Raw genomic sequence first — 22,852 nt, forward strand, 5'->3', positions numbered from 1 at the left:
AGTAATGTCTACCTCCTTCACCTCCAATTCCATTCTAACACTCTTTCTCCTCTTACCATTGGCCAAAGTATAAAGAATTTTCTGTAACAATCACCCACCCAAACCCACTTGAATTTCATCTCCCGTCTCCAACTCCTCATTTCCCTAAAAATTACCTCCTCTTAATTCATTTTTTAAACCTTCCCTCTTAACCTCCTCCTCTACTATAGACCTCTTCTCTTCTTTCCTATCCAACAACTTCAGATATCTTGAAATGCTGCTGCTTTTTTATTTATTTTTTATTTATTTTTTATTTATAAATAAATTCAGTTGTCTTCATAAACTTCAATATTCCACTTTACCACTTCCTTCAATATTTGTGCTTTCTCATAAACATAGAACCCTCCCAACCACTCTCAGCCTCCTCATTCTTGGTATCCCTAACCAAGTGGTGAAAAGACTTCGGGTCCCACCACATATTTTCAAACTCCTCATCCTAGGTCCATTGTTAAATATATGTGACTTGCATATGTTTGAGATAATTAGGGACTATCGCATTTTTAGTAACACATGGTCCACAATGGGTCGGAAAATGCCATAAGTGTCAATGATGGTTCAATTATGAGATGTGTTCCTAGTCTTTAACATTGATGCTGCGGTCTACAGCAGGGTGGGAAGGGTATGGGATGGGAGATGGGCTACCTCCTGTTGTATAGCCCAGGCCTAGAATGGGCCTCCACTTGAATTACATCAGCTGAGATTGACCGACTAATGAGCAGTCAATTGGGACTATTATTCTTTTGTGAGATCAATTAATTTTGTGTTTTCTTTCATCTGATGTTCCCCTTCTAACCTTTTCATAAGAATGTTTTCATTATGTCCTTATTTATTTCTGGCCTGCTCTCTGTATAGTCAAATCTGTTTGATCTCAATGAATTGATAAAATATTCATCTTTTGTTCTAATTCCTGTCAAAAGCATCCTGAGAGTTACATATGGTCATTTAAACAGTGCTTTCTATTTTTCTTTTTATTTTTGTTTTCTGCAGCCACCTTCTGGAAATTCCTGGCTGGGTTCTTTAATTGATACTATTATTGGAAATCTTAAGATCTCCATTAGCAATGTTCATATCAGATATGAAGATGCTGTCAGGTAAGCAGACATGTGCCTTCAAATTCTCTAGATGCTAGGGATCTTTTATTTATTTATTTTTATACAGCTAGTCAATTGATGGAGTTATTTTTCACATCTCTGGTTTCTTCCTGATTTTTTTAATACTATTAAATCTTTTGCAGTAACCCTGGACACCCCTTTTCTGTGGGTGTTACTTTAGCGAAGCTTGCTGCTGTTACAATGGATGAGCAGGGGAATGAAACCTTTGATACCAGTGGTGCACTGGATAAATTGCGGAAGGTTTTCTGCATTCCTTTCCTTTTCCATTATCTTTCTTAATATGATTTTACTTATAAAAAGTAAGTTGCATTGCAGAGCCTGTTAAACTTCCTGGATAAGATAATTTCCTTTTTGATCAGTAGAAAGTGGTAGTAATTCTTCTTTTATGAGAAAAAAGGTATAAAATGATATCTTCTAAGACATTTATTTGTAATCAATACTTGGAATAAGTACTTAACATGTTTGACTCTTCCTTCAGCAGATAGTGCTGTCATCACTTTCCCCATTCTTCTCTCTCTTTATTATCCCCTCCTTCTGTAATTCTATCTCTTTGTTCTTCTTGTTATTGTGCCATATTGAGCAGTGCGGCCATAATCATTGTCATTACTTCCCACTCAATCTCTCAAGAGTCTCAAAGGCAGGTAGTGCATTCTACAGATTAGTGATGGCTACTGGTCCTTGGTATCAGTGGTTCTTGAATAACTGTTGTATTTCTTTAGGAATGGATAGTTGTTCTTGTTCTTTGGATCCTTTGGTGGTGTATTCATGCAAATCCTTTTGTGAATTCTTGCCTCATGCATATTCTTCTTTTCCACTCTATAAAACTATTTGGAAGGCCAAAGTCCCCTAAAAAAATCAACGATTAATAGAGTAGGAGAGGCCCTTGAAGGGCACTTTCTCCAAATGTTTGCATTCTTTGCCATAACAGTTCAGAAACGGTTTCCCATTTGTTTATGCACTGTGACTTTGCTTGGAAAGTGACGAATAAGTTCTTTGGTTTAATGGGAGAGAGTTGGGTTTGCCCAGAGATGTTGGAGGATTTTTAATTCTTTTGCAGTTTCCTGTGTTGGTTTTGGAAAGAGAAAGGACTGGGCAGCACTATGGAAATGTGCTTATTTTGCAGTGCTGTGGGGTTCATGGTTGGAACGTAATGCATGTATTTTTTCGGGGAAGAAATTGAATTTTTAGCTGGTTTGGGAGATGAAGATGATTCACTTCCCGGTATCACTTTGGTGTGTTGGCTATGGGTACTTTAAAGGAGAGAGCTTCTCAAATGTTCAATAGGATTGGCTCTACTTGTTGGATTGATTTTGTGTGTTCTGTGTTTCCTCTCTCATTCTGTTTTCTTTGTATTTCCTTTCTGGTTTGTGCCAGATTATTTCTAGGAGGATGTCTTGTTCTCCATTTTGTATATTCCTAATCTTTTAAGGAAATTTATTCTTTTTCTATGATTAAAAAAAAAAAAAAAAAAAAAATGACTCCGCAGATTAGTGGAAAAGGATTCATGTAGCCAATCCTACCTAGTGGGATTTAAGGCTTGGTTGTTGTTGATTTGTAGGGAATGGTTTGAAGTGGGGGTTTGCTGATAGCTGGATAAGTGGATTATTTTGACAAGGATTTTGATTGTGGGAGAATCTTTTCATATATGAGTTGCAAAAGCATTAGGAAGCATGTCATGACTCATGTTGCAAAGACTTCTATAGTTGATTTGGAATGCGTTCCAATTGCGCGAAGTTGGGAGTTGGTGAATAAAGGTATGGAGGTAATTGTTCAACATATTCAAGAGTAAAGAAAATACTAAGGTCCACAGAAAAGAGGATGAGTGAGAAATTAACAGGTTATTGCAAGTTCGTATATCTGCTGAAGCTGGGTCTGGTTGTGTTCATGAACAAATATCTTTTGGGAGTCATTTACAGAAGATCAGTTGAGTTTGGTTACTTGTGAGGGGCAGCCAATTTGTCTTGATAATGGGGTCGAGGCTTATGTATGGAAGAACTGGCATAGTGAATTAGATTATTTGAAGGGTTTGAAAAATTATGAACTTTATGTATTAAAAAGGGGTTACTTAATAAGCATTCTTAGGTTTTGGTTTCTTTTAATTAGAAGACGACCTCTTTCCTTCATTAGGTTGTATTCATGGTTTTAAATAAAGGCCGCGACCGTTACGTAACGCCGTTACGTAAAGGTTTTTTGGGTTACCGATACCGTTACACACCGCGAAATCGGTGGGAAGAAAAATCACGGCCGTAGCGGCCGTTACGGACCGCGACTGTTACGTAAAGGCCGCTACGGCCGTTACGTAACCGCTACAGGACTATTACACCAAAAATATATTTTATTTTTTACTTTTTCTTCTCACTTTTTCTCTCTCTTTCATATATCATTCTCAATATACCAAGTGGCAAGAGGGGGAAAAGATTATAATGAGGATGACAATGATACAAAATTTAATTTTTCTTTAAATACTCACAATAGATGCATAAATTAACAATTTCAAAGTACTAACTTGTTATGAATTTTTTTTTAATAATATTAGTAATGTGATATTTATGTTCTTTATTTTTCAACTTCAACCTTCTTTCTTTTCTAGCTATTTTATATTTATATTATTCGTATGTCTTATGTGTCTAATAGACTAATGGAGTGTATAATGTATTTTATTTTATTAATTCATTTAGCACACATAAGAATTTATCACAGATAAGAACAATTAGAAGTATAAATATGCGCACACACGTAATTTTCTATCAATGATGGTTTAAAACAAATGTAAATTTGTTGCTCTTACCAAATAACTTAGTTACTCGAACTAAAGGGTCCAAAATACACTAAAACCCTTTCTAAGAATGGCCAAAAGCTTAAAACATGCAAGTATGCTAATATGCACAAGGTTGTGCATGCTTCAAAAAAATTCACGGCCGTTACACCCGCTTCCCGTTATGTAACATCCGCTACTCCTGCTTCCCGTTACACCTGTTACCGTTACGTTACGCTACCCGCTACCGCGATTTAAAACCATGGTTGTATTTCTTCTTTCTTGGGAAAATTTTATTTTTCTTTCTAAAGAAAAGGAAGGGGTGAAAGAGGAGACACTAATACTTGGCCATTTCATAGTGTGGCAAATGGGTAGCAGGAGGAAGAGTCTAATTAAAGAATGTGGGGCTGATATGGGGTTGTGAGGACGTTGGTCGGTTGCAGATGAGATTACTAGGTTTTATGAGCATTTTCGATCATGGACGGTCAGGGTGGTGATTTGCAGGGAAGGCAATGTTTGGGCAGACAAAGTGCCGGGGTTGATGGTTTTACTGCTTTTCCTATGGATGTTCTAGAATATTTTCTTGCTAGAGTGTTTTGTTGACCGGTTTTCTTTTTGTTTATTTTATTTTTTTTGTATTGGGGGGTGGGAGAGTTGAAGTTATAAATAAATTAAACTTTTTCTATACATCTGCCTGAAAGAGATCAATCAATTGAGATTGTGGAATTTAGGCTCTTTCTTTTCTGGTTGTTCATTGGAGGTTGTCATATTTTGGATGATGCTTTGTTAGCTATTGAAGAAGTAGATGATGCTAGTAGTCTTTTTTCTCTTTTGTTCTATTGCTACACTTGTAGAGGGCTTATGATAGGTTTAGCTGAATGATTCTTCGTGGAGGAGATGGATTAGTAGGTGTTTATCATTTTGCTGATTTCTTTTACCCTTGTGATGGGTATTGCTATCTCTGTTTCTTACCTCTAGTTTTAGCTTTTTTACCCACCTTTGATATAGTCAGAGACTCCTACACTTATCACTTATCACCTTGGCAGATGTTTGAGAAGGTTTCAGGCTTAAATATTAACATGCCCAAAACTGATTTGTTAATTTAGGTTCAGACATCCTTTCTCAATTGGCTACTGTGGTCTTTTAATTCATTTTGGGACTCCTTTTAGATGCTAATCTTATTAATTCTCTGTGTTGATACTGAGTTCTTGGATTATAATATTAAATAATATTTTGAGAATTTTCATTTACTTTTTTATTATTATCTTCTATTACTTATATTTGCTTGAAAATGCAACTCAGTTGGACTGAAATGCATTTTATTTTTATTTTAGTCATTGCAACTTGAGAGGCTTGCTATGTACCATGATTCTAATAGTCTACCATGGAAAATAGACAAGAAATGGGAAGATCTCAGCCCCAAGGGATGGATTGAGGTATGTTCTCAAATTGTGAGATCCAGCTCTGTTGTTTTGCAGTTGCATTCTTTCAATAATATGGATGAATTAGTAGATGTGCCCTGATGATTTGAACTTCTCTTTCTCTCTCTCTCTCTCTCTCTCTCTCTCTCTCTCTCACACAGTTATTTGAAGATGGTATAAATGAACCTTCAACAGACAATGGTGTGGTGTCTGTATGGGCTCTGAATCGGAACTACTTTGTGTCCCCTATTAATGGAGTCCTCAAATATCATCGTCTCGGAAATCAAGAAAGAGATAATCCTGAGATTCCTTTTGAGAAGGTTTCTCTGGCCCTTAGTGATGTTTCTGTAACAGTTACAGAGGTGCTGAATTTTAAGTTCTTTAAATTATCTCAAAATTGCTTTAGTTTCTTTTTATTTGTTCCTTTGTGTAGTTTTTGGACTTCTTTTCAGTGGTGGAGAGGAAAAATAAAGAGAGAGAAAGGGGTAAAGAAACTTTTTAAGTTTCTTGGATCATGGTTAAAACTATTTGCCTAAGCAGATAAATCTCATCAGCTCTTGCACAAGTGTGCAGCAGCTGCTCCCCCCCCCCCCTCTCTCCTCCTGCCACATTTGCAATTGTCACTGTATCACAATAAAGAAGAAAATAAATTAGAGGGTTTGATTTTTTATTTTTTTTCCTCTTATTTATTTATTTGTTTTGGGATATGTCCTTGCTTAGATGGTAATATCTCTTCTTTATTTTTTGATATAACTTATTAAAAAAAAAAATTATTGTTCTTCTACCTTTTGGCATTCAAAGAGAGTGTGGAATCAATTCTTCATTGTGTTCTTACAGGCTCAATATTGTGACTGGATTAAACTTTTGGAGGTTATCTCAAGATACAAGACACATGTTGATGTCTCTCATTTAAGGCCAGTAGTGCCAGTTTCTGAGGGTCGTCGTTTATGGTGGCGTTATGCTGTTCTAGCTGCCCTTAAGCAGAGGAAAATGTGGTAATGTGGAAAAGCTATTATTTGGAATTAGGAAACATATCCTGCGCACTTCAAACTAATTTCTTGTTTGAGTTTACATTGTAAATTTACTCAAGTCTTTTAAAAAAATTATGGCTGAATGCTACATATGATTTTCTGAGGTTGATAACTTTTGACATGCATACTCTTACAGCTATCGTTTTTCCTGGGACCGAATTCGGCATCTTTCCGAGCTCCGTCGACGTTATGTCCAACTGTATGCTAGTTCATTGCAACAGTTGCCAGATGTTGATAATTCAGAAATTAGGGAAATTGAGAAAGATCTTGATTCCAAAGTAATTCTTTTATGGAGGTAAGAAGACCTGTGTCAATGGCCCCTAACTATTTGTGGATTTTGGATATGTGCATGTCTTCACTGTTCACTTGCACAAGTTGCATTAAATTAATGATTGATGGTGTGTGCGTGCATGTCTTGTGTATTAGCGTCTACCAAGGGCATCTGGTTAGCTCATTGGTAAGTTGGAAATGTCAGAGTTTGCACACACTGATTTATTTGATATCAGTTTATTTCATTGGTAAGCTGAAAATATCAGAGGAGGTTATTACCCGCCCATTGCTATTGGCGATGACTTTGGCAGCTAGTTTCCCTTACCTCTATTTTTCTTCGCAATCTAGCCTACAACATCAATCACCTGTAACTGAAGCATCCATCATTCCTTACACTCTCGTTCTTTCTATCCTCTAGCTCTCAATCTTTCTCTTTTTTCCTATTTGAGGTTGCACCTTTGTCATTTTCTTCCAAACCCAGGGCATTCTCTCTGCAACGCACCCTTTCGCTTGCACAGTGACCAATCTGCTCGATCTCAAACCCTTGATCATCTTTCATCCCCCTTACTTAAACCCTAACTTATCCCAACATAGTCCTCAACTTTTTCACAGGATCAAGTATGTGTGTTACATTGGATCACGCCCTTCCGATCTATAAGAAACGATTCACGTTTGAGGAGGAAGGCTCTTAACACAGCATAGAGAGATCCAGACAATGTCACTTCATCTCTCTCTCAGAGGAGTGGCAATGGATGGCGACACTGCTATGCCAATTCCTATTCTCTAAAACATCAAACCTGTTGATGAAGACTTATCTGGTACGGTGGTACCCAACCACTTCGTGATGCTTCAATTCATCTCATTAGAGAAGATCATGTATCAGGAAGCAATCTAATTAATCTGTATATGAGACAGGGAGGAGGTGCTTGCCTGGAAGAAATTCTGGGAGGCATCAAAGGGCATGGTAAAGGAAAGAACTTAGGAGAGAACAAGCAGATGCTGCAATGTCTGGGTTGCAGCTCTTGAATGTGGGAGGATCCTTTGAAGCATAATTGTTGGCTGGTTTTCTAGAGACCTCTGTTCTGCCGGCAATGGATAAATTCCAACGAACCAGATCAAGATAAGAGTAGTTCTGGTTACGGCAAGGACAGAACACACTTTTGCAGGGGGAATTTTAATGTGAGACAGATTTCCAGATTCAAAAAAAATTTGAATTTAAATTTGATTTATCCCCTACTAGCTTGGGGCCTTGGGCCCTAAAAAACCCCAAGCTCATTGGTGGAAAAGCTCAACAACATGTTGGGCTGAAATCAAAGCCCAACATGGACTTACATAATCATGGGAAAGCGCTGCTTGGTGGGCAGACTGGGGAGACCCAAAATAAAGCCGAGAGCTACAGAGTTCTCTTTGGAAAACAAAAGAATGGAAGATGGAAAATGTTTTTCACAACTAAACAGGCCCTAAAATTTATGTTTTTAAGGGATGGTACCAAATTAAAAGAAGCCTAAACTTTTAGTGTTTATCATTGAGTAAAAAAAAATCACATTTCTTATATATGCCTTCTCTCATTCAAAAGAAAAAGAAAGTAACTTAAGCAAAATTGATAAATAATTGAACAAGCTACTTAGTGTAACAAACCTTTGAATCTTGCCAAAATGGTGAAACATGAGTACTACCTTAGTCGATCAATGTTCTGGCTCTTCTTCTCATTGGCAGAATACTGTACTCCTCCAAGAGTGAAGAATGGTTTTGTTAGGTAACAGAAGACCTAGACCTAATGTTCTGTTTTCTCCTCATTTTCAGTGCAGAAGCAATGTGGAGAAGGAATGGAAGGCAATTGTAATGCCCCGAACCCCTCGTGGGCCCGAGGTGCTGCTTTAGTGACGCCTGTGTACCTGATACCATCTCATAATATAAAACATGCAGCGGAATAAATAAAGCATTCTCCATAATATATTACTAGCGTCTAACCATCAACATACGTCAAGGTCTTTCCATTCTCATAGTACAACTCAAAATAATAAGCCAACTAACTTGGTCCATACGACCACAATAAAAGCCCAGCGGCTTACAACATAAGCTACTCACATTTGAGTTCTTTCAGTCACTCTCAAAAAGAAACTATACTAGTCTCAACCCACTGGTTCTGCTAAACTCGATCTCTGGGATTCCCTGAAAAGATATGTTGTATAACAGGGTGAGACACCTCTCAGTAAGGAAGATTAAGTTAATAACAGTGTGTGGTCAACATGCGTTTCAGTGTATATAAAATCATACATCTCTCTTTTAACTGAAAATAGAATGTATACTCATTGCTCATTTCTCACAGTATAAATCAGTACTGAAAACAATTACATTTTACATAAATATACAGATATGCACAAAAGACCCTCCTTGGAACTAAATGCCATGTATAAATCCTCATGGTCAGGGTTGTGCTGCCCGAAGGCTGGACTAAAACCTGGGGGATCAACCCAGACCAAGTCACTCCCTGCTAACTATGTCTACAGGTTTCCGCAAGCTTGCTTGCGGGTCCGATTGCCTTACCACTTCTTGGTACGTACTTCTAGGGAAGGTAGCACCTCTACCTGGGTCAATTGGCTGGACCACCCAACACCACTCTCGAGTCTAGTGTGGGCGCACATGTTCAACTAGTGAAACTCTCTCTAGAAATGGTACCATGCTCATAACAACTGGGTCCTCAGGGTTCCTAGAGCATAATATGTAATTTAAGCAATTAAAACTGTAATTTAAACTCATTTCACATAAAGTCTGTCATTTTATAAACCCTGACCTTGCGCTGTTTAATACAAACTCGGGCCTCGGCCCTCAGTTACAACTCGGCTCTTAGCCACCGAATAAAACTCTGGCCCTTGGCCGTCTGGTAAAACTCGGCCCTTGGCCCTCTCATAAAAATCCCTGCATTTCTCAAACTATTCCAATACATTTCTCAAACAGTTCAGTTTTCACAAACATTCTCATTTCTGGTATTTTCATCACTCTCAAAATAGTATTCACCTATCACACAATTTTTCATAATTATAACATAGCTCGTAGGCAGTCATGAAAAACACTGTATAAATGGTTTGCAGGATCAAACCGAGCTTTACACCGTTCATGCCTACTCAAAATATCATATCATATATCTTAGGTTTGAAAAAGGTCATTTTGAACAGTTGGTTTTCAAAAGAATAATTGAAAACATAAATATACTTACTCCAAAAACATTTCGTACGGTTCAAAGTCACTGAAATGCTGCATTAACTTTATCCCCTTACTGGTTTTCGAAACAGAAACTAAAACGGACCGAAAACTCAAAAACCTAGCTTTTCGAACCGGTGAAACTATGAGATCTGGCGAGCCGGAAGAGAAGAGAATGATCTGGGAGCACAAGGGAGCCCGTAGGAACCTTTTGATGTAAGAAACCCGAAACCCTAGCAGAGCTCAAAAGAGGAGGATTTTGAATTTCTTAAAAAAATGAGCTCACTCCTATTTATAGGTGTGCAGGCCCAGGAGAAAACCGTCACCGGTTTTGTGGTTGACTCGCCCAGTTGACCCAAAACCGGCGCCGGTTTTCTTCTAGCTTGCAAAACTGTTGCCGGTTTGGGCTCTAACTTACCAAATTCCTTATTTTTCTTTTATTTTCCTTTATTCCTCTCTTTTATATTTATTTTCTTCTATTTTCTGGGTTTGGGTTCTTGCAGCAATTGTGGAAAAAAAAGGAATAAACAAAAAGCAAGGCTGTTTTTGAGGTTTCAAACCAGTTGGTATGACTGAATCTGATAGGTTCAAATGGCTAGATCTGATAGATTCTGGTCCAGACTAATTTGTTATATTCATAGGAGAATCGATAGTTTTGGGGATGATTCAGTTGCTTTTTGATTTGAATTGATTTGGTGTGGAATTGATATGCGCATAAGAGTTTAACAACTGGGGTTTTCCTAGCTGGAAAAAGCAAAAATAAACAAACATTCTATAGTATGTATAACTAAATGATGCAATAATATTTATTAAAACTATTTCATTGAAGTTGTGATTGAGGATGTTGACATCTTTAGGGCTTCAGTTTCTCAAATAAGGCCACCAAATAACCATGCGGCTGAGATACACTGTGGTGCTCAGATATCACTTACAGATTGTGCTTACACAGTAATATTTGTTTGCTGATTCAGGATCAATCCCCATCCTCAATGGCTTTTCTTGTGTCCTAAGGATGATTCAGTGGGTCAACCCCCTTGTGGGTTGTAGCCAGTATAATGTGGATGGATGCTCATATGGTAATGTGGGCCTAACTGGAACTGATGGACTGATAAGAAGTGCTGAAGTTGGATGGATGAAAGCGCTTGTGTAGAACTTGGCAACTTGCTTTTTAACAATCGTGCAAAGATCTGTGCTCTCCTGTAAGGCTGTTGCATGGCATGGAATCTTGATAGTCAATGCTAATAGTTGAATCAGTTTTGGGAGCTTGAATAATACTTTTTAAAAGTGTATATTGCCAGACTTGCATTGTGTTGGAATTGGTGTGATCCGAAGAGGAGGGGGGGTGAATTGGGTTTTAAAACGTTTTTTGCTAATTTAAACAATTACGCCGATTCACCACATATCATATCCCATTCAATATTAAACGCATGTATGTAAAATGTTTAAGCTATTGGTTCATGCATACACGTGTATCTCATTTAATGTAAATGTGTGCATGCAACTAAATATAACAGTAAATAAATAGGCATACACACTGAATTTAAAGTGCAGTAATTTAAATAAGATAGGAAGAGAGCGACACCGAATATGTTATCGAGGTTTGGCCAAACCAGTCTACATCCCCGCCTTGGGCATACCTCCCAAGGATTCCACTAAACCTGCTCACTTAACCGAGCGGAGCAGAAGCCTTTTACATCTTCTCTTTACGGGGCGAGGAAAACCCGAGTTCAATTATTAGGTTGAGCCGAACTAGTCTCACTTACGGGGCCGAGACTCCCCAGTTCAATTCCGGGCTGAACCGAATCGGTCTCACTTACGCAGCTGAGACTCCTTAGTTCAATTAACGGGCTGAACCCAACTGTTACATCAAAACCATTTTGTACGTGAAAATGCTTCTAAAACATAGAAGCAGAAATGTACACATTAAGCTCAAATAAATGCACTCTCTAATGATATGAATTGTGCTCAGTAGAGTAAGGGTGTTTTCTAAATAAATATTCTAATCGTTGAAGAAAGATGTATATTATAAAGTGTTTCAAAGATTTGAACCCTGATAAAATATTCTCCTAAAAATATGTTTCAAATGCAATGGAGAATCAAGGGTTTGTTCTAAAAGTGTTTTTGCAAAAACTAATATGTAAGATCTTTGATATTATATAAAACATGCAATAAAAGCTTCAAAGATCATATGTAAAACAAATATATTCTCCAATGAAGATTTGCAATAATATTGTTTGGAGAAGATAGGATTTATGCTCAAAATGTTTTTGCAATAACCACACTTTAAAAAATAACAGCCTAATAAAAATACTCTCTTAAAAAATGTTTTCAACAAAAGAATCAAAGAGAGTTTGGAGAGTATAACAAAGATTGACCCCAAAAAGGATTTTGCAATAAAAAGGTTGTTTGGGGGAACTTTGATTAAAAAATAGTTTGAAAGAATTTTAATGCTAATCAAAGTTACTAATCTTGGCTTATGAAGGGGTATATATAAGCTTAGGAAATTTTTGACCGTTGGGGACACACTGGGAATTATAAAAAAGATTTTAAATGAGTTTAGTGAATTAACCCAATTTTAATTAAATTTAATGCCGATAAAAAATAATTTAGCCCGCGAGATTCGGGTGGCTGAATCGAGGTTCGGTCACCCGAATAGACTCAGTCAAAAAGGCATTTTTAAATAGTTCGGTCGCCCGAGTCTAGGGTCGGTTGGCTGAACCAAACTCAGAAACTTTCTGTCCACGGTTCGGGTGCCTGGTGCTAGGTTTGGTTAACCAAACCAATAGGTTCGGTCGCCCGAGGCATATTTGAACGTGGGGTTCGGGCGCCTGGGTTGGTGAAAGGGTAATTTGACATGGGTTTGGTCGCCCAGGGAAGCTTAGTTCAATTTGGTTCAGTCGCCCGAACCAAGTCAAACTTTTGACCAGATAGTAGTTTGGTCGCCCGAGGCAGTTTGAACTGCCTTGGTTCGGTCGCCTGAAACCTCACAAAAATGTCCTATTTGGTCTTTTGAACCTATTCAACCATGTGTGAATAAGTTATGGCTTTTTGTGCAAAGGGCTAAGAGTTCTAGGGTCAAACTATGATTTAGGCATTTTAATTTACCCTAAAATCCTTGCGTCGGTCGACTTGTCTTTCCTACGGTCATTTGATTAACCTACGGTTTGACTACGACATTCCTGAGCATCCAAACATATAATGCAAATGCATGCAATATTACAAACTAGAATAAAAAATAAATGCATTGCAAATGAAATAAATAAATGTCTTCTTCTTCCTTTTGCTCTTCAAGCCTCCATGGAATACGCCTGATAATATGATTTTTATGTTCCTCCAAGCTTCCATGTCCTTTACCTCATGTGTGTGCTGAATCATGAACCTGTTCAAAAACACTAAGTACACACATGAGATACTTGTGCTTTGTCAGCATCAAAACAGGGATCGGACTAAAAAAGTCAACACACTGCAATTTTGGGCAGATTCTTTGATGCTAGGCAATGTGAAGTTGAAACAGGAACTCTAATCTAGAACATGTCTGTGAGGGGGCAAGCGATTTTTCTAATTGGCTAACCAATGCAAGCCCGATCTTGTTTAGAGTTTACACTGCTTGAGGATGCTGGTTCAGGCTTGAACTCAGTTTGTACCGTGATTGCATAGACATCCCTTCCCCTACATTTTGCCATCTATAGGGTTGTGCTAGTCATCCATCTCAACAATCTCATTTAAGCTATTTTCATTTTTCCAAAAATGTTCCTTGCTGCCCTGTCTATATTATATCTTGATTTTTGTCTAAAAATTGTGGGATAATATTGTTACTCTTTTTTTGATTGCATCAATGATAATTCCTACTTCTGTTGCATTGTGTATGCATGCTCGCTGAGTATATATTTCCACAATATGGTATTGCACATTAGTGAAATTCTAGGATTTGAAATAATGAGATCCAATGACTCTCTTGATATTTGTTGTAATGTTCATACCTATAGGTTCAGGTATCAGGTATAATATACAGTAAAGCCAAGTATAAAGTTGTCATATTTTGGATTTTAGTTTTCTGTTGCATGTGCTGTTTAATTTCCTGTGTAAACAGTTGTGTTACATCATTAGAAAAATCCAACATTTATAAATGTTGTCGAAATCTTGAAATGTTGGAGTTTATGTGGCATATGATACAGTTTTCTTGATGGTTTACATGGGTTCATTGACCTTTTCCATTTGCCATTTGGTGTGTGTTTATGTTCAGGTTACTTGCACATGCCAAGGTTGAATCTGTAAAATCCAAGGAAGCATCTGAACGGAAGAGACATAGAGAGAGAAGCTGGTTTTCATTTAGATGGTTTGTTATTTATTATTTAGTTGTGCACTCCCCTTTTATGATTGGTCAACACTTCATGTCAAAGTTTCAGGCGTCATATTTTTCGATTTATTATAGTTTGCTTTCATATTAGGAGTGCTACCACTGAAGATGCCTCCATTGAGGATGCTTCTGAAGGATCACAATTGGTGGAAGAACGACTGACTAAAGAAGAATGGCAGGCGATTAATAAGTTACTTAGTTATCAGCCTGATGAGGAGTTGACTCTACATTCTGGAAAGGATATGCAGAATATGATCCAATACTTGGTTAATATCTCTATTGGTCAGGCTGCTGCTAGGATCGTCAGTGAGAATCAGACTGAGATTGTTTGTGGCAGATTTGAGCAACTTCATGTGTCCACCAAGTTCAAACACCGAAGCATCCACTGCGAAGTATTATTGAGATTCTATGGCTTATCTGCTCCTGAAGGTTCACTGGCCCAGGTTAAGTTTTGTTTTTGTTTGTTTGTTTCTTTTTTGAGCATAACCTTAAGGTTATGATGTTCTCAATGACAAGCCTTTAGTAGTTGTGAGCTGAAAAATTATTATTTTTGATAATAAAAGAAAATTTATAAAGGAAGAAGAATAAGGATATTAAAACCTTGGACAGGACAGAGAACCCTCAAAAAAGAAAAAAACACTGAAAGAAAGAAAGAGAAGAGCAAAGTAAGAAGAAAAACTGATCAGAAACTAATTTATAAACCCCCTCTTTAAACCTCTTCCAAGTTCCATCATAATCTTCAGAACACTGCAGGTTTGGCTATTCTCGCTAGCCTTTCTGCACCTTTCTTATACCACCATTCCGATGAGCTTCGCCTCCTCCAGGATCAGACACCCATAAATCCCTTCTTGTTCCAGTATTTTTGAGTTTATAAATCTTTCCCATTAATCTGCTTTACAGGAATAAGACAAAGTCTCATCTGTACAGTGTACACTGCTACTTTTTACCCAGTACGTCTTCCTAAATGACAGGAACTCCCTCCAAACCTTCAATCAGAGATGGTGGCACATACGATATATCCCCAAGTCAGATGATTTGGACAGGTACCCATATTGATCCTGAACCTCATTCATAAACGGTGGTCACAGACACTCGTTGGCAACATCACTGTCATCTTCCGACAGATCTGTTCATTGCCTTTTCTCGTTGCCCTTACTAACCTTTTCATCTGTATCTGCCTTTTGAACATTTATCTGTACCACTATCTGACGAGAAATGAACCTTACTGCCCCTAGCTTTATCAAAACCATTTCCCTTATCACTCCACTGTCCCCCCTGCAACAACAGGGTTACCCTGAATATCATTCACTCAAACTTCCTGATCCTTTATAACCCTTGCCCCAATAATTGATAAAGAATGGATGCTGGTCAGCCAATCTCCCGACATGACAATGGTTCAAACCCACTGTGAAAGCAGAAACATCAACTGAACTCCCAGGTTTTCCTGGAGCACTTATGGCTTTTGCAAGAACCTGCCATTTCAAAACCAGCGGTTCATTAGGCCTTGCTTGCAATGACGATGCAGCTGAATGGACCTCTAATCATGGAACAACCATATTAGGGTGGTTTGAACATCCAGGAGTCTGCGAGCTCTGAGGAGTCTGACCTTAATGGATAATGCTATCTTTTTCACGTAGCTAAACCCTCCTTTAACTTAGAGGAACCAAGTATGGGCCAAAACCTTGAGTGACTTGACTTTGAATATGGGTTTGATACTTTGATTTACTGGTGGAAACACTGGGCAGCTTGTACCTTGGGCTTGTATGTGATGGACACCTGGCCCATTATTCTTTCCTGGATCTAACTTTTGAATACCCAAAATCTGGCCCAAATGTAATGTAATATTGAGAATACCTGGCCCAACTCACTGCAAGACCACACCATTCCCCCGGGACTTGCATGACCCATTCTTTGCATGACCCACCCAGCCCATTCCCCTCCACCACCTTCACAGTACCAAAACCAACATAGGGGGTTAATTACTGATGGTGTAAGACCAGGCTTCACTACCTGTATTGCCGCCCAACAACAATCACAAATCTTGTTGCTTCCCACTGCACAACAATGCTTCCTGATCGAGTATTGTTCTGTAATCCCTCGTCAACACTACCAATATCAGGATAAAAGCCCCTAGCAATCTCATGAAATTCCTGCACAGATCTTCACCCCACATCTCCTTTAGAGCTGATGGGAACAAAAACGAAAAGCACTTAGCTTTCACTCCTAACCCCAACTCCAAAAATTCCCCATCTTAAATGATTGATTCGCCAACGAATACGTGATGCTACCAATTTGCGTGCTACTATAATACTGCCCCAACCTTCCAAACACTGATGATATACTCTCCAAGAACCACTTCCCTGATGACAAAGGTAACCTCACCAATTGGTTACGATTTGGGTTACACTCAAGCATGAATTGAAGCTGATTCTTTCCCACTATAGAGGTTTTGATCTTCTGCAATGTCCTTCCTTCATGGCCTAAAGCTTCCAGAATGACAAGCTGAAGCAACAATGAGCCTAGGGAGCAGAGGGGGAGAGGTCTCGTGAAGCCATGTTACCCTTATGAGATGAGCTGAAAATTATTTTGATCTCTCTCTCTCTCTCTCTCTCATTTATTTTTTATTTTATAAGTTTTAGAGCGCATATGAAGGATGAGATCTCAGCTTTAGAGTCATTTATATTCCTATTTCACATATTACAGTTGAGGAACTATGAATTTTTAGGAAATCTCATTTTCAACAAGGGCCATATCTTATATTGTTTTTTGAATTTAAAATTTTGCTATTTGTTACTCTTTTGCTTTGTACTGTGGTCTCATTTGTGCAGAGAAATTTGTTTTGCAGAGTGTCTGTAGCGAGCAGAAGGTGAATGCATTAGCTGCTAGTTTTGTGCATTCACCAGTTGGGGAGAATGTAGATTGGAGGCTTTCAGCTACAATTGCTCCTTGTCTTGTTACGGTGATTTCTTAATTCTTGTTCACCCCTGTTTTGTGGAAAGTGCATGACCTTAGATATTATATTTATTGTTTAACCATCATATATTCAGATACTTATTTCATCCTGCCCGTCATTCCACTAATCATTTATTTGTTTTTTTCTTCTTTTTGTGTATATTGTGCTAAGTAATTTTTGTTGATTTCAGCTTATGATACATTTCTTTTGCTAACATTATTTTAACAATGCACATATTTCATGGTTTAAGCCTGTGTCTTTCAGTCACCTTTTTGACTTGATGATTGGGAGGTTTCTGATACATTTTACTGGAAAATGTATTTTTCTGCTTGTTACCTGAGTGCTGGAGATATGCTGTACTCGAGAATAGTATTGTTTCGTTATTGTAGTGGATAGCATTTGCAATATGATCATGAGTCCTGGCAATTGATGAGGATTGTAGCCAAGAATTTGTTGATAAATTGACACGTATTGTGTATATTTTGGTCTACATTTCAAAAATTTTCTAGTGCTCTCTTCATTCTTGTTAGTATTGAGGTTATTAATTTAGCCCAAATTAGGATATTTCTTTTCAGAAGGGTTGGAGAAAGGGGAATGGTGGTTGGTTTCTGATATGCACTCGATTATGGGCTTCCACTTCTCATCCTTCAGTATATTTGATGCAAACTCACATATGCTTTCATGCAGTTTTGCTATAGAGATCATTACTATAATGGGCAAGGTGAGAGCTTTGTGGCAGGTGGGGCCGTGTATGTAGTTGTGTCTTAAGGTTTGTGAGATCAAAGTAGAAAGAAGGGAGTGAAAAAAATGGAGAAGAGCTCTACGATTGTTCTGTTATATCATGCATATAAATTCTGGTGTAAAATGTGGCTAGCCAGAATGCTCTTTGATTGCTTTATGGTCTACATTGAGGAGGGAAGGATGATTGTAATACACACACACACACACACTTTTTTTCTGCAGGCGTGTATCCATGGAGTAATATAGAACATGCTTCCTCTGTCTCAGTTGCTGCAAAGTTGTTTTTTGATGAGTTGCCGGTTTTGGAAGGTTGGTAGGGTTTTCTAAATGTTCATGTAGGAAGTGTGAGGTATTGGATGGCGATCTGAACAATGAAAGTGGGAAAGTTTTTGGAGTTTGGGATTGGTTGGAAAGAAAAGATGTTTCAGTGTTTGCTCCTGATGGGTGAAAAGGAGGTGGTTGGTGGTGTTTTGTGGAACAATTTTGTGCATTGGCTACAGATATCCTTCCTCGTGCTGTTGGCGCAAGTGGAGGAAGTTAGTGAGGTAATTGCTCGTGGTGCGAGGTTGTGTTGGCAGAAAAGAATGGCGCTGGTGAAGGAATTCAGTAAGTTAATCGTTTGTGGAGCCTGGTTGTGTTGGTAGAAAAGATTCAGTTTTGTGCATGTGGTGGTGGTGGGATGCGAGTGAAGTAACTTGGGCATTTGTTGCTGGGAGCCCATGATTCTTGTTCAGAGAGTAGGATTCCCACAGCTGAGGCTGATAGGGTTTCTGTTGGGGAGGATAGTTTGGTGAAGATTGGGTGGAGTGGGCATGGTTGCTTAATGATTGCCATGGACCTGGTCCGGTTAGTGCAAAGGAAAGGAAACTCACTTATGTAACAGTCGGGCCAGTTAAATAAACAGGCTCAAAACAGGTCCTGGGCCTGCATTTGGGTGCGAAAGGAAGGTTATTTGTTTGCCAATTGGGCCACTTGAGTGAAGAGGTATAAAAAATCCAAATTTTGGGGTCAGAGTTCAGGAGGCAGCTGTGATTGCCCATGGCTCTGATGAGCTTTTTGAGGCCAAGGGGGTTTTATATGGGGGTGCAAGTACTGATGTGGCTTCTATGGGATTATGGCTGGCTGATCCTGGAGGGATTGAAGTTCACTTGAATGGCATTAAAAGAAAATCCAAGAAAGGACAGTGTGAATTAGCAAATTTACAGAGCTCTATCAATTATAATGGGAATGGATTAAAGAGGGGTTTTCTAATTTAGGGATTGTTAGGTTTTGTATGGAAAAAATGTTTGCAATTCCATGAAATTGTTATCCCATCTCACTTTCACCTCTTGCATTCTACAATAGGTAAGTTCCAACCGTTCAGAATTTTGATTGAGGCCAAATATTTATTGATCATGTGGTTGTGTCAAGGTCAATGTGATGCTTTGTTGCAGATGACAGATATTATTAAGGAATACCTGATATGATTTGATATCAATGCAAACCCAACTTCACCAGAATTTGGGAGTTGTAGTGCCCCACCCACAAAAAATAAAATAAAAACACTCAAAACAGCGCCCAGAGTATTGAATTTAACTCTTAACAGTTGACTCAGTTAATTTTATGTTTTACTTATTCTAGTTTCAATATGCGTCAATCTGCATCCAACCCTCCCCCCACCCCCCTTTTTCCACCTCTTTTAAATGCAACAAAATTCCAATTAAAGGAGCGAAAGGAGGTGAACACTTGCAATGAGGAATATGCACAAATATGAATTGTATGATGCCTCTGCAAAGCTGTACATTTTTTTGGGTACTTTGTTAATGTGCTAATATGTTTACAGGTTTTGATGGAAAGTTATAATCGGTTTATAGAGTTCATGAAGAGGAGCAATGCTGTTAGCCCAACTTTTGCATTGGAAACTGCAACTTCTTTGCAGGTAATGGTCATAATGCATTATACTTTAGTGCTTATTCTTGTGGGAAACTGATCTTTGTTTGTTATTCAATAAAATGGCAGATGAAGATTGAGAAAGTGACTCGTAGAGCTCAAGAGCAATTTCAAATGGTACTAGAGGAGCAAAGCAGGTTTGCTTTCTTCAAATGTTAGTTTCTATTTCATCATTTTGTCCTTATATTCTGTTTTTTTTTGGTCGTTGGATTCCTAGCATAAAGATTTCATAGACTCAGATTTTCACTTTTGATCTGATATAGATAGGCAAAGCGATGCAATCTTTTCTGTAAGGGTAATAAAATGACCATAAGTAGGCTATAAGATAACTTATGTTTTGTGATGCAAAATGTTGGGTAGTCAAAAAACATGACTATAGAATGTGTTCAGTAAAAGGCTGGAGGATGTTTATAAAAGAAAAAACTGAAGTTAGTGGCAGGACCATTCAGAGCAAGATGTGAGAAATAGCACTGAGGTGGTCTGAAATTGTGCCATCCAAACCAAATACATGTACTTTTGGCTCATGTTGGATGTCCCGCGTGACTTGTCAAGTCACCAGTGGACTTAAAACTTTAATATTTATATTGTGAATTATGAAGCCTTAACTTCCCCCCTACATGTGATTATGTGCATACTGGTTGCACATGTTGAGGTAAACAAACAATGGGGTAACGCCCAATGATTTCAAGGAGAGATTCTGTAGGTGAATTGACTATCGTGGAAGATGCAGTTCCTAATATGAAGGATATAGGAAGTAATGGAGTTAGCAAAGGAAAGGAGGAAAGGAACTGGGGAGATTTTTCAGATAATGACAGTGATGACACAAGTGAGTTGGAGTGTGATGGGGATTGCTGTTGGATGGGATTTGGGAACAATATGGATATGTTTCTGAACCCTGTGATGATCATGGGGACCTTTCATATGTTCATCCAGCACTGATGGAAGGATTGGAGGGGGTTTCTATTTGTGATAATTAGGGGTTGGATAACATTATGCAGTGCAATGATGGTATTTTACCTACACCAGAGAAGTGATTACTAGAAAGGATAAGCCCAAGAGATATTGGATAAATTGGATTTGGAACTGTGCGATGTTGGAGGAACGGAAGTGTGTTTTGTTGTGGGCAAGTTTAAAGCAAAGAATGATCAAAGGGAGCTAGCAAATCTGAAGTGCTCGGTGAATTACGATGGGAAGGCATTGAAAAGGGGTTTCCTTGGTTAATTGTTCTTTTTATTTATTGTTTATTTTTTTACTTTTTTTTTTCTTTTTCAATTTTGCTAATTTTATTTTATTTTTTTAAAAGTGGACTTTTTGCCTCCTTAGTTTGTAACTTGTCTCTCGATTTAAAATTTATGAGGAGTTGGATAATTTTTAATCAAATAGACCCTGAGTGCAAGGAATTAGAACCTATTGAAGTACTGGGTAAATTGGAGGACCTACTCACAACAATAGGTCTCTCTGTCTATTTATAATATGTGCCAAGTAGATTACAATGGCCATAATACCCTTACTCTAACTAACATAACAATAACACATAGCGATAATGCTAAATGACCAAAACAACCAGTAACACGTCCCCTCAAGCTTGAGCATAGGAGCATAGATGTTATATGCTCCCAGCTTGTTCCAAATTAATTTAACATAGGCATCCCCCAAATATTTAGTGAATAAATGCGGCAGTAGGAATTCTATTCAAATTTCTCTCGAACAAAGTAATGATCAACTTGAATATGGTTTGTCTGCTCACGGAAGATTGGGTTGGATGCAATATGGAAAAAGCCTAAGCAAACTTGAGGAAATCTCTAGCTTGATCGTTAAGGGCACTTAGGCTCCTTTACCTTTGGGACAACAATGGGAAGATCAACATCTTGGGCAATGGGATCATCAAACGAGGAAACCAAAGGCATTGTAATAGAACCTTGAGGAGACTCTCCTCCCTTGAGCGGCTGCCTTGTATACACTTGCAAATTAGGACAATTGAGGTGGCGAAAAGGTCTCAACTTAGATGAAGATGATTACTAGGCGGAGATAGTAAGCCAAATTCAGGAAGGTTAGCAAAGGTACTTATTGAGCTCAAAAGTGTTCAACAACTCTGAATAGTATGCTGTAGACTCAAAGAAGGTAACAAAAAAATGAATCAAGGTAGTACTATGAAATTGATATCCCTTTTGAGTACATGAACAGCCTAGAAAAGCGCATTTTATAAAATGTGGATCGAACTTATCCATCTTGGGGGCTAAATGATGAACAAAGGATGCACACACACTTGACTATAAGAGGAGGTAAAAACAAAGGAGCATTTGGGAAGAGAAAAGAGGATGACATTCTGTTTATAAGAGAATATGCAAGGAGTGCGACATCAAAACACTTTAGGAACATTCGTTTGATAAAGTAGGGTACGTGTGACGTAAAGGATATGCCTATTTTTCCTTTTTGCTACTCCAGTCTTTGTCATATAGGTAGTGAATTGGGTATTAAGGCCTTTCTTAGCATTATCACCATGTAGTATCAAAATAGGCATATCAAATCGAGTCTTTATTTCAGAGCAAAGGCAAAAAAGATTTGATGATCCTTTATTAAATGAAGCCACTTCATTCTTGAATTATCATCAACAACAGTTACAAAATATTGGGAACCTAACTTTGCCACAACATGACTAGGATCCCAGTCATTAGAATGGACTCCCATGAAAGGCTTATTGCCCATTTATTGACTCGGGAAGCATATAGAACTTGATGACACTTTCCTAACTGACAAGTGTCAGGCTTAAGACTAGTCACCTAACTCAAAGTAGGAACTAAATTTTTAAATTTTCTAATGAAGGATCACCAAGTTAACAATGGATTTTGAGTGGTGTAACAGTAATAGTACATGCAATAGAAGGACATAGTGACTTAATGTGTTAAAGTTGACCAGCTGCATGCCCTTCTCCAATTGTCTTCCTTGACAAAAAATGAGAGAATGTTACTGAATAATTCATGGATTTTGCAGTCTTGGTGACTAACAGAAATTGAAGGAAAACTTGAGAATATACAAAAAAGAA

General features: G+C 38.1%; 1 protein-coding gene across 4 annotated transcripts in view; it reads left to right on the forward strand.

The window, feature by feature from the left end:
• Nucleotides 1-22,852, forward strand: part of LOC131151699 (uncharacterized) — a 157,681-nt gene that overhangs the window by 42,719 nt on the left and 92,110 nt on the right. For 2 of the 4 annotated variants that reach the window (XR_009135746.1, XM_058103061.1), the window contains exons 7-17: nt 1,027-1,130; nt 1,274-1,391; nt 5,241-5,342; nt 5,489-5,689; nt 6,165-6,322; nt 6,495-6,653; nt 14,073-14,165; nt 14,278-14,629; nt 17,032-17,145; nt 19,703-19,798; nt 19,879-19,946. Coding sequence is in view for 1 of the 4 variants with exons in the window: in XM_058103061.1 (XP_057959044.1) it covers nt 1,027-1,130; nt 1,274-1,391; nt 5,241-5,342; nt 5,489-5,689; nt 6,165-6,322; nt 6,495-6,653; nt 14,073-14,165; nt 14,278-14,629; nt 17,032-17,145; nt 19,703-19,798; nt 19,879-19,946 (1,565 nt within the window). In the remaining 3 variants the exon portion in view is untranslated. The remainder of the gene's footprint in view (nt 1-1,026; nt 1,131-1,273; nt 1,392-5,240; nt 5,343-5,488; nt 5,690-6,164; nt 6,323-6,494; nt 6,654-14,072; nt 14,166-14,277; nt 14,630-17,031; nt 17,146-19,702; nt 19,799-19,878; nt 19,947-22,852) is intronic. The other 2 variants (XR_009135747.1, XR_009135748.1) reach the window with 2 other exon arrangements.

Source organism: Malania oleifera, chromosome 3 (assembly GCF_029873635.1).
Source record: "Malania oleifera isolate guangnan ecotype guangnan chromosome 3, ASM2987363v1, whole genome shotgun sequence".
Taxonomy (NCBI): Eukaryota; Viridiplantae; Streptophyta; class Magnoliopsida; order Santalales; family Ximeniaceae; genus Malania; species Malania oleifera.